Source organism: Bidens hawaiensis, unplaced genomic scaffold (genome assembly GCF_021521415.1).
Source record: "Bidens hawaiensis isolate Kalapana, Puna unplaced genomic scaffold, B.hawaiensis_p1.1 tig00029268_1, whole genome shotgun sequence".
Lineage (NCBI taxonomy): Eukaryota > Viridiplantae > Streptophyta > Magnoliopsida > Asterales > Asteraceae > Bidens > Bidens hawaiensis.
In genome coordinates, this window is record NW_027494818.1 from 28,130 (window position 1) to 40,166 (window position 12,037).

General features: G+C 33.7%; 2 protein-coding genes across 2 annotated transcripts; one reads left to right on the forward strand and one right to left on the reverse strand.

Moving 5' to 3' along the window:
* The first annotated feature begins 279 nt into the window (after positions 1–279).
* Positions 280–6,399, forward strand: LOC143578385 (SWI/SNF complex subunit SWI3B-like). Its single transcript, XM_077061980.1, has 6 exons — positions 280–546; positions 2,152–2,618; positions 3,317–3,691; positions 4,717–4,855; positions 5,460–5,587; positions 6,131–6,399. The coding sequence occupies exons 1-6, from the start codon at positions 297–299 to the stop codon at positions 6,260–6,262; spliced, it is 1,491 nt and encodes a 496-aa protein (XP_076918095.1). The 5' UTR covers positions 280–296; the 3' UTR covers positions 6,263–6,399.
* On the reverse strand, positions 6,328–9,703 carry LOC143578386 (psbP domain-containing protein 3, chloroplastic-like). The gene is made up of 10 exons (XM_077061981.1): positions 9,523–9,703; positions 9,276–9,385; positions 9,072–9,137; positions 8,483–8,563; positions 8,315–8,397; positions 7,951–8,026; positions 7,608–7,726; positions 7,473–7,517; positions 6,559–6,640; positions 6,328–6,484 (listed from the first exon to the last, which is right to left on the reverse strand). Exons 1-9 carry the CDS (start codon positions 9,657–9,659, stop codon positions 6,614–6,616), a joined length of 744 nt encoding a protein of 247 aa, XP_076918096.1. The 5' UTR covers positions 9,660–9,703; the 3' UTR covers positions 6,328–6,484; positions 6,559–6,613.
* Between the last annotated feature and the right edge of the window lie 2,334 nt (positions 9,704–12,037).

A 12,037-nucleotide genomic window follows, 5' to 3' on the forward strand; every position in this document is an offset into this window, starting at 1 on the left:
TATATTAAAACTCATATCTTTAAAAGACCCTGTTATATACATTTTAGCTATAGCAATTTTGGTTATTATTATTATTATTATTGTGTTTTTAGTTATAACAATCTTTGTCATTTTATACATTTTATTATGGCTAGATATACCCTTACATCTATAAAATGACAATTATACCCCTTTATTTTTTAAAACATCCCCTTTAAAAGACTCTATTTATTATAAAATGACAATTATACCCTCACATCTATTCATATAATTATCATTAACAATCTTCTTCTCCGTCCACCGGCAAATCTCAACCCATGGCTACAAACTCCGGCGGTAGTGACCCGCCGCTAAACCACCAGCCTCCGCCGTCAAAACCCACATCGGATCTTACTCCGGCAACACAAACCCAAAAGCCACAGCCTTTTAATTCATCCCCAGTTCCAATTACTCCCATTCCGAGCACCGATTCAAAACCGTCAGAAAATCCGGCCACCGTCAATTTCCGTCCGGAAGAACGTAATTCCGTACCGGACCCAGATGTTATTCACGTCCCTAGCTATTCCAGTAAGTTTGTTATGCTTCTAGGGTTGCTAATTATTGGGTTTCCAAATTAGGGTTTGGTTTTTTATGATTTTGAAATTAGGCGTACAGAGAGCTTGAGTTCGAGCTGGGTTTGTTTCGAGCGAACTCGAGCTCGGTTTGGTAGTAGTTTTCAAGCTAGAGATTGGCTTGGGCTCGGCTTGTTTATTATTTATTAGTTAATTCATTAATATTAATTAATTATAATAATAATTAAATAAATAACATAATATATTTTATTTACTTATTCCGAGGTGGCTCAGGCTCGTTTACTAAACAAGCTTATTTTTAGGTTCGAGTTTGAGCTCGAGATTGGCTCGTTTATTGTTTATTAATTAATTTACATATATATTTAGAATTATCATTATCTTTTATGTATTTAGATATATGTTTTTTATATATTTATTTAATTATAGTTTTATAAATAACATATAGTTTTACACACACACACATATATATATATATATATATGTATATATATAGTTTTATATATAGGGTCTAATATTTATTTATAGGGTTTTATGTTTTATAAATAATATTTATTTTTACCATAGTTTTACGTGTAACATTATATATTAAATATATTGAATTAAAATCATATAAATAACAAGCTCGTTTCGGTTCGCGAGCTGTCTCGAGCTTGATAAGTGAAGCTTGGGCTTGGGCTTGTTTACTGAACAAGCTTATTTTTAGGCTCGTGCTTGTTTAAGCTCAACTCGATTCGAGTTTTTTTGCGAGTAGCTCTCGAGCGGCTTGGCTCGTTTACTCCCGTATTCATAAATTAAATTGAAATTGGAATACAACACAAATCAAAATATTACAAATTTACAAGAGGAATAGAATAAAAGGTTTCAACTTGTGACGATTTCAATTTTCAAATGCGTTAATATGACCTTAAATTTGATGTAATTCACAATCACAAGTATTGTTTTTGAGAACGTTCGGCGGAAAGTTCGTTTAATAAAAGAACGAACATGAACAAGGAACTCTGTTCGATTAACTAAATAAACAAACTTACAAACATGAACAGAAGTCATGTTTGTTCAATTGTGTTCATTAACGTTCGATAATATTTTCGTTAATGTTTGTTTTTTTTGTTTTTGTTCATTGAAGGTTTTTAATAGTTTCTAATTACTTTTCTAATCTCATCATATAGAATTAAGCAAAATTATCAACTATAAAACTAAAATACATGAGTATTATGTAATTAATTTACATGTAAAATTAACATATGAGTATTAATGTTAAAAATTAAAAAAACACACCCACAAAAACTTGGTAGCCGGATCGAACTGTTGACACTGACGCCAAATCAAGTAAAGCATTGTTTTCGTTCATTATGTTCGTGAACTGTTCACGAATAAGTACATTTCCTTAATGAACGAACATGAACAAGAAATTCATTTGGTTAGCTGTACATGAACCATTCACTTGTCCGATAAAAGCTTAACGGACGAACATAAACATGGCCTTGTTTGGTTTGTTTCAGGGTGAGGTTATATAACTCAACCTGCAACTGTTTATATGAAATTATAATTAACACAACCCTAGTATTTCTATTATACTCACCAAAGTTATCTTTTTTTACAGGATGGTTTTCTTGGAACAACATTCACGAATGTGAGGTGCGATTGTTGCCCGAATTTTTTGACTGGAGGTCACCATCGAAAACTCCAAAATTTTATAAATACTACCGAAACACAATTGTTAAACGGTTCAGAGACAGTATCAAAGAAAGCCCCCCATCTAAAGAAAACCCGACGCCAAAAATTACATTCACCGAGGTCCGAAAATGTATAATTGGAGACTTGGGGTCCATTCGCAAGGTTTTTGATTTCTTGGAGTCATGGGGTTTGATTAACTACTTTGGTCCACCGTTGACAAAGGCTCAGTTAAAATGGGAAGATAAAGAAAGTAAAAATGTTTCTGTTGCTGCCTCACAGCAGAGCAGCGATCCAGGTGGCGGTAATTCGGTTGGTGATGCCAGTGTTGCAAGGAAGAGATTTTGTAGTAGCTGCAATTTGCCTTGCACCATTGCGTGTTTTTCTAATATTAAGGTATGTTAATTTATATTTATTGTTATGTTAGAATAAGAATGACTTTAAGGGTGTGCAAGATTCCGAAAAAACCGATGTGAAACCAAAAAAACCGAAAAATCTAACCCGAAAAAACCGAACCGAAACAAAAACTGACGGTTTGGTTTTGGTTTTGCATGCAATAAAAATCGAAAAAACCGACCTGAATTCCTAAATTTTTGTTTTTTTTTTTATATTTTATATTAAGTAATTTACAAAAATTTAATAAATATGTAACTCCAATATTTTTGATCAAATGTATAATAGTATATTATTTTACAATTAACAAAATTATTTATACATAAATTCATTATTTTTTGCCAACTTCTTTTTCGGCCTAAAAATTTCAAACTCAAATGGCAAAAACCGAATAAACTGAAACCGAACCAAAACGAAAACCGAAAAACTGAAACCGAAAAATCCGAAACCGAGCGGTTTCAAAAACTCCAAAAACCGAAGTTTTGGTTTTCGGTTAGGTTTTAGCCAAAAATCGCACCGAACCGCACCACGCACACCCCTAGATGACTTAACAGGGTTTTTGCATTTGAATTTAAAGTCAACTTTAAATGCATACAACCTTCTAAATCATTTTGTTCAAAGTTCGATATTGTTATTGTAATAATATTGTTTTCATAATCATATTTAACACAAGTTGCACCAAATCTTTTGATTTTCAACAGAAAGATACAACATTTTGTGCAAGGTGTTACGTTCGAGCTGGAGTCAACACAGCAGATTTTAAACGGGTGGAAATCAGTGAAGATGTAAAAGCTGATTGGACCGAAAAGGAAAATTTGCACCTTCTAGAAGCAATTATGCATTACGGCGATGACTGGAAAAAGGTATCCGAGCATGTTGTTGGTAGAAGTGAAAAAGAATGTGTTGACCGTTTTATCAAGCTTCCGTTCGGAGAGCAATATATCGGGCCTCCTGATTCAGTTGACCCTGAAGAAGGTTTTCAAGAAGGTATAGATCAGCTTGATAATGAATCACATCCGAGCAAAAAGATGCGGCCCACACCGTTTGATGATGCAAGCAACCCGATCTTGGGTCAGGTAAAGATTTCATTCATTCTCTTGTTACTAGTAACCGTTAATAGCAAAAAATAAAAATCAAAGGTCGTTGGCCATATCGTGGTTCATTAGCTAAGATGAAGATCCATTGGTCGGATCACAAGTCATAACATTAACCGTTCCGACCCATTGACAAGCGTAGAGGCTGCTCCCCTTGCCCCCACCCCCCCCCCCCCCCCCCCGAAAAAGCACATTTATAATTTTTATTTATTTGTTTTTTTTGGTATAGTATAGAGTGTAGTAATCCATGTAGCTAAGAGAGTCAGAGCACCACTGAAGTTATAGTAAAGATACTATATTTTTGAGCGACTTACCTTTGCGCTCTAGGGCTGCTCGGCACTCCTCTATCCTGTCATTACACTCGTTTAACTCTCATCTGTAACACAATATCATTGGCGAAAAGCATGCACCATGGAATTGCCTCCTGGATCGACTTGGACAACTCATCCAACACTACCGCAAAAAGAAACAGGTTTAACACAACTCCTTTGTAAAGGCCCACCTCCACGGGGAAAAGTTGTTCGGAAGCTCATTTTAGCCCCGTCATACATATTCCTAAATACCTTTATATATCTTCCAGGAACCTCTCTCTTCAAGACTATCCCATATCACTTGACGGTGCATATTGTCGTAAGCCTTTTCAAGGTCAACGAGCACTATATGCAAATTCCGTAACTTGAGTTTCCTTCCTGATTCTTGTCGTAATTTACCCTTTTCCACACCTCAATGGGCATGTTGTCTAGGCCAATCGCCTTTCCTGTTCCCATACCTATGTTGGCTTGATTTTTGTGTTTTTGTTGTTATTGACCGCTTGTAAAGTACTGCAGTAACTACTAATTATTTACAGAATTTTGTTTATAGTAAATACTTTTTAGTTTTTAGCATGTACCCTTAGAAGCCTCTTCTTAAATAGTTAAATTTTGCGGTTGATTATTTGATTCTGTTTCTTTAAACTTACATAACCACTTACAATTTAGTTTTGACCTTTTGGACTTTTATTGTTTTAGGCTGCTTTCCTCTCAACATTGGTGGGTGTAGAGGTTGCAGAAAGAGCTGCTTCTGCAGCTGTAAAGGCTTTGACTGAAGTCAACTACGAAACAAGTAAAGAAATCCTTGAATCCTCTGCTGCTGATGCAAAAAATCATGGTACGTTTAATTAGTAGTTTTTTTTAATAAATCAACATATGCTTCAGTTAATTAAACCTTTATGATGCACACTTATTTAGTGGTGTTCTTTCATAGTTTCATGTATTCTGCAATTGTTGCAATTGTTCAGAACTAGGGATGAGCATGGGTCAGGTCGGTTATGGGCTAAAACCAAAGCTATAACCAATGTTTCGGTTTTAAGATTTTTCAAAATCAATTTGTTTGCAAGTTAATGCGGTTAACCACCGCTGGATTTGGACGTGGGTGGATTCAAACTAATTTTAGTTAATAAATTCAGTTATATATTAATCAAATAAAATTTAAGCAATCCTTTATAATTATTTAGAAGAGTAAGTGACGATTAATATGTTATTTGTAAAAAGTATAACACAATTTTTCTGGCAAATAACATATTATTTATAAGAAATAAAGACGTAATGGTTGGTTTTAGTTATTCGTTTTTCCGCTCACCCCTGTTTAAAATTGCAGTCAACAAATAATTTTTATTAGTTTCAGAAATCAATTTTCATATTAAGCATGTCATCTTTTTTTTTTTTTACAATATAATCAGTTAATTTAATCATGCTATTTTGTTTAAACACAGATTCTGTAACGACAAATGGTAAGATTAATGCAATTTCACCGGAGGAAGCTTATCTTGAAGCAAAGTTGCAGCTTGAGAAAGAAGAACAAGAGTTGGAGAGATCAATATCCAACATTGTTGAAGTGCAGGTACTATAATTCTTTTTTAAAAAAAATTAATTTTGGATAAACAGATTTTGCTAATTAGAGTCAAATAATCAGAGTTTTGGATAACATTGTCTTATCCTCTACAACAAAACTCATTATTTGAAGGCAAAACCCGCTTGCGGGGTGCACATATATCGTACATATGTGTGGGCCGTCCCTCTGCTTGCACTAATTTTTGACGTTATTTACTAATTTCGTGAAAATAATGTTAAAAGCGGTGGAAGGTTAATCATGCATCATGTGGTGGCGTTGATAGCCGAAAGACAAGGGTACATGCACCAATCGGCCGGTGTCCCGATGGTTGAGTGCTATGTGCCTTATGTCCAAGGCTTGATGCAAAACTACTATCGAACTCAGGGTCTCCCTGGAAGCAGCCTCTCTATTCTTACGGGATAGAGGTAAGGCTGTCTACATCTTACCCTCTTACCATAGCTTTGCTGTTGGTGGGATTTACTGAGTACGATGGTTATGATGCGTAAAATATTGTTCTTTCAACAAAAAACGTCACGTTTCTTGGTTTTACAGGCGAAGGCCATCCATGATAAGCTTGTTCATTTTGAGGAGCTTGAACTACAAATGGAGAGAGAATGGCAGCAAATAAAACTAATGCAGAATCAGTTGTTTGCTGATCAGCTAACGCTCTCGTTACACAAATAAACACGGAACAAGTATGAACGGATGACGATATGGACCAAAAAGTCAAAATTGAATTGTACAATAGTGTTCTTGATCTTGTTATCTCCACTCTAGAAACTTCATTTAGTGTAGAATAGATTAATGCAACATACTCTGAATTTGAAGAAACTTATATTCAAAAATTCCAAATATCATGATTATGATTCTTATCTTGTGACAATATTTGGTACACGTGACGGGTCCCTGCATTACGAAAGCTGGTTAAATTTGCGGGTGATTCGGTTAAGAAAACTGCAGGATTGTAAGATATTACATACCTGGATTGTGGTTCTATAGTGGCTGGTATTTTGCTTGCAGATATGTACACATATATTAGACTAACTTGAATGATGCAACAACCTACAATGAACAAGAAAATCACATATAAAGTTATTAAATCACAAAATAGTATGTTTTAAGGGGGTGTTTACATTGTTAATTACCACTTCTTATCATTATACAATAGTTTCGAAAATACAAAATATACTCACATGAAAATGTTATTAATCTCCACATTATATAAACAATCTTGAGAGTTCTGTAAGTCCCATTTGGGGTTGTAGATAAAAAAGATGGTTCAGTAGAATTAGGGGTGTAAACGAGCCGAGCAGCTCGTGAGCTACTCAAGATTAGCTATCTAGAAGTTCGAATCAAGCCAAGCGTAAATGAGCTTACCTGAGCTTCATATACAGAGCTCGACTAGTCTCCCAAGCTTAAATGAGCCCATGATTTACACAAACTTAAAAATAATAAAAAAATAACTATATATTTATGTATAGTAGTAATAAAAACAACTAAATAATATATAATGTCATATATGAAAAAGTAAAACCATTAATGAATATTATATATGAGTAGAAATAAAATAACTAATATATAATAATTGAGCCGAGCCTAAACAGATTCAAGCTTGAAAAAAATTATCATGGCCCGAGTTTGAGCTTTGGATATAGAGCTCAAAACCAGCCAAGGTCAAGTCTAAACACTGTTAGGCCAAAATGAGTCGAGCTCAGCTCGTTTACACCTCTTCAGAGAACAGAAATGAGAAGACATATTGATATTCTTGAAGTTATAACCAGTTTAACATTTTAAACTGGGTCAACAAACCTTAAAGTCAACATTCAAAAAAGTTGACTTTTTTTAAAGAACATGTTCCTGCAGGCTGCAACAAATATAAAACAATTCAACTTACCTTTTCGATCTTAGAACGGTATTTATCTGATTCTTCATCTATATACTGCAAGAGATATGAAATCATCGTCTTCAAATTACCAAAAAAGCACATTTATTTATAAAGTAATAATAAAATTGTTACATCATTACTCACCTGTCCTGTGAGAGTATATAATCTGTTGTACCAACCGTTGTTCGCTATTCCCAAAACAGAATATAGATGCCTTTCGCTTTCTCCGGGATTCCTGAGTGTGTACTCTATGTAGTACATACCTGGTCAGAAACATTAACAGATAATCAGTTATATTAGTTAGGGGTACATACATATTTTACATATATCTACCCAAACACTCAGAACTGTTTATTGTGCGTTTGGTTAATTAAAAACGTACATCCAAACACCCCTAAAGATCAGTACTTGGTTAAGAGGTTTAATATATGCATGACTTCATGAGAAAAGACCGTTTTACCCTCCTGTTTGTTTAATATTTAAATACCTTTGGTGGCTTTACTGTCGACGAGTTTAGCTGAAACACCAGGAGGTCTTTGCCAACTTCTGTCCAATCCGCTAACCTTGTAATTAAAGCGACATATTCAGTCCAGTTAACTATAAACGAGTTTAATTGGGATATGTTTCATCTCAAACGGTTCGGGCCAAATTTAGTAACTTAGAAGTCAAACGGGTGGGTCAAACATGTTGAAAGTTGACAAAAAATGTACTTTTAGTGTGTACAGCCTCCTAAATCGATACACACAAAATTGTAAATTATTATTGTATTAATATATTTTCTGTGATCATATTTTGACAAGTTTATTGTTTATATATTCTTTTAAAATTAATATTCAAAAATTTATACATACCAAGTTCTCCGCGAAAGCATCAACCTTGCCAAAAGATTCTAACTTGGTGAAATCCGCACCAAGCCCCGTGATTACTAAACTGACTGAGAGATAACATTCAAAAAGTTTAAAAACCATATAAACAATTTACAAAAAACTGATGAGCAGTAAAAGAAGTAATATTTATACCATTTGAATTAGATGCTTCTGAAGGGTAGAATGCGGTAACCGAGTTGAACCCGTTGCCTTCTCCTCCTCCTATTTGCCAATCTAAAAGAGTGTTTGAGAAATGGGATTAATATGATAAATGATAATAACAGTCACCAAAGATATACGATTCGGAAGTCATAATTTGATTTTGAATAACAGTCAAGATTAATCGTGATAACTTTCAAATTAAAGTATTTCGTGGGTACATGAAATCAATAATCAGACAAGACAAAAAGTGTTTCCGCAAAAGAACAAGAAGTTCTTCTCTGCAAATATCTAGTGCCGGCTTTGAAGGATGGCAGGGTGGTCAATGGCTACCGGTAGGCCCGAGTTTTTTTTTAACTTTATATATATTTTTATGCAAAAAGGCCCAAAAATTTTTTCGCCGTCAGCCCTAAATTTTTAACGATTCTCGGAGACGGCCGTGCGAATATCGATAGTAAAATGTGACAAGATGAATAATTTATACAGGGGTGAACCATCACAATGTTTCATTTGGCGGCTGCAACTAATTTCGAATACTTTCCACACAATTTAAATCATCAAAGTCACATCGAACAAAACTCACCTTGAGGAATCGTTATCTTGAACTTGTTCACGTCATCGGTATAGACTTTATAACCCTCTGGAGCAACTAGCAAAAGCACAAACATTTTCCAAAGAATATTAACAGCAAAACAATAAAGATTTCACATTTATATAATACACCTATCAATCTTAACTAAATTAACTAAATAAACATACTGCATATCCAATAATAATAAGCCTTTACCTTCTTCTGCAAATGCAAGTGGAACCATTGCCGGTACAAACCATGAACCAAGTACAGTATGCATCAAAATATCTCTTCTTTGAACTTTTAGTGATCCATCTTCAACAACACTAATAAAACAAAATGTCGAAAAAAAGTTCGATACTCATTGCGGCATTTCATCAAACACATGGTGAGCAGGCCAAGATTCATCTTGAATAAAATTATTAATATAATGAATTAGAGGGTGAAATTTAGTAATTTTTACCAAGAATCTTGATCTTGTTGATGGGTCTTGCAAAAGATTACATTTTTATGATGAGGTTTCTTGAATCTTGAAGAAATGAATGCAAAATTGTTGTGAAGATGGAGTGAGTGAGTATGTAGAGATGAAAGGGGTGCCATGGGTGATGAGATTGAATGACTACTCACTCATCCACTAAATTCTTGACCTCTATGGGTGGATATTGTATGATGACAAGTGGATTTCAATGTTTTTTTTTTATTTTTTTAAATTTTTTTATTTCTAAATATTTAGTTTTTTGAAAAACCATTTATTATATAAATTATTGCTTAGTTGTTTTTTCTTTGAAAAAAATTTATTTTTGGAGATGCACAAATCGGTTTTAAACTCTAAACAGGTTCGGGTCATGGTCGAGTGGGTAGGACCGGGTCACAGCCGAAACTTGTATAGGAACCATGTTTTATTAAATAAGTTTTTTTTGTTTTTCTTTTTTAATATTTTTAATCTGTTTAGATATGTTTACATACTTTAAATGAATTTGTTTACCCAATCCTCGTGTTGACTTTTTAATTTGTCCGTATTTGATATTTTGTTGTGAGAACAGGTGTTGATGAATGTGAATCATGGGGTTCATTTTATTTTGTAACGCATAGTGAGATATTGTGGTGTTTTAAATAATTTTCCTAAATTTATGATGGGGATGGGGAATGAGCCGGCAATGAGAAAGTACAAAATTTAATTCCGGAAATCTTTTTAGTACAAGTGGAAAACACACGGTGCATGTGGTGCAGACCGCAATGAGAAAGTAAAAAGTGAAAAACGTCTGCTATAAAGTTCAGACAAACTTCATTGATTACTCAAATCCCTTGCTTAATCGACGACGCTAAATCGATTGGAGACATTTCATCGCAACCGTCGGTAAGCCATCTACTTATTTACTATTGTAATTGATTATTTTCTATAGAACTTGTTCCTTAGTTGGAAATGTGATTATTATCTGCTCCGTAATTGTTTAGGTTTTGATAGTAACTTGATACAAAATCGAATCGGTAAATACAAAAATTCTCACACAAATCTATCAAAATTAAGTGTTATGCATTATAATTTTTTTTACATTTTGGTAATAATTTCGTAAATTTTATGCAAATTTCTTCTGATTGGTAAAAAAAATTCTCGATTATAGATCTTGTTTAGAAACTTGCATCAAATCAAACGAATGTTTACAAATCGTGATTATAAATCTCGTAATTTTACGTGATGCAATTTCGATGATTTCTAGGATTACTTGCTACAACTGGGAATAATATGTAATTAGGGGTGTTTAGACTCGGGTATTGGAATTTCGTAAATGTGAAAATTTAGGATAGTGAATTTCAACATTTGAATCTGCATCAGAAATTTCGGATTCGGATACTCAGATGAATATCCGAATTCTGTGTAAAATATTTATTATTTAAATTTTTTTAAAAACATTTAGTAATTTTTAAAAAAATCCAGATATCCAAAATATCCTAATAAATTATCTTAAATATCCGAAATTTTAGTTAATATTTATTGTTAAATAATTAAAAAAAATTGATAATTCGAATACCTGAAATATATGAAATTTTCTAAAGTTCATTTCCGAAGCCGAATTTGAAAATTCGACTATCCAATTTACGCATGTTTCATGTTCGGGCTTTCACTTAATTCAAGTTCGGTTTGGATCCTGATTTTATTTGCACAGCCTTATCTGTATTGTATTTTTTCAAACCATATGAATCGATATGTGGAGCAAGTACGATTAAGACCATTTTGATGGTTTGATCCGACCAAGTTTTAGATTTGGTGTTTATCTATAGGACTAAATTCCTATATGTAGTATATTTAAACTTAAGAGTAAATTACGGCTTTCGTCCTTGTGAGCCAGAAGTGACACTCTTGTAATCGTTTTTTCTTGAGAAACATTTTGGTTTTTACTTTAGGTACAAGCTTTTAAGCTGAATGTACAACTCAAACAAGTAAATGAAAAAGAAATACCATCGCTTCTAACATAACTCAATTATGATCTTATACCTAGAGTAAAAGGACCGAACTATCCTCACTTTTAACTAGCAAAGTTAACAAAGTCGGATCCAATCACCACTAGGGGTGCAAACGAGCTGAGCCCGAACTTGACTAGGCTCGAGCTCGGCTCATTTAACTTACACAGAGCTCGAGCTCGGCTCGTTTTGAGCTCTATTTCAAAGCTCGAGCTCGGCTCGTGAGTAGATTTTCAAGCTCGAGCTCGGCTCGTTTCGAGCTCTATTTTCAAAGCTCAAGCTTGGCTCGTGAGTAGATTTTCAAGCTCGATCTCGGCACGTGAGTAGATTTTCACGTTAGAGCTCGAGCTCGGCTCGTTTCGAGCTCTATTTTCAAAGCTCGAGCTTGGCTCGTGAGTAGATTTTCGAGCTCAGTTCGTTTACTATTTACCAATTAGTTTTTATATAATTATAATTATTTTTATATAATTTTTCTATTATAATATTTTATGTATAAAATAATATATATTATTTAGTTA

Coding starts and splice junctions, on each gene's coding strand:
- LOC143578385 (XM_077061980.1), top strand. CDS start 297: ATGGCTACAAACTCCGGCGGTAGTGACCCGCCGCTAAACCACCAGCCT. Junction 547..2,151: donor TCACGTCCCTAGCTATTCCA/GTAAGTTTGTTA, acceptor CTTTTTTTACAG/GATGGTTTTCTTGGAACAAC. Junction 4,856..5,459: donor TGCTGATGCAAAAAATCATG/GTACGTTTAATT, acceptor GTTTAAACACAG/ATTCTGTAACGACAAATGGT.
- LOC143578386 (XM_077061981.1), bottom strand. CDS start 9,659: ATGGCACCCCTTTCATCTCTACATACTCACTCACTCCATCTTCACAAC. Junction 9,386..9,522: donor CAACAAGATCAAGATTCTTG/GTAAAAATTACT, acceptor TTGTTTTATTAG/TGTTGTTGAAGATGGATCAC. Junction 8,027..8,314: donor ATGCTTTCGCGGAGAACTTG/GTATGTATAAAT, acceptor TTTAATTACAAG/GTTAGCGGATTGGACAGAAG.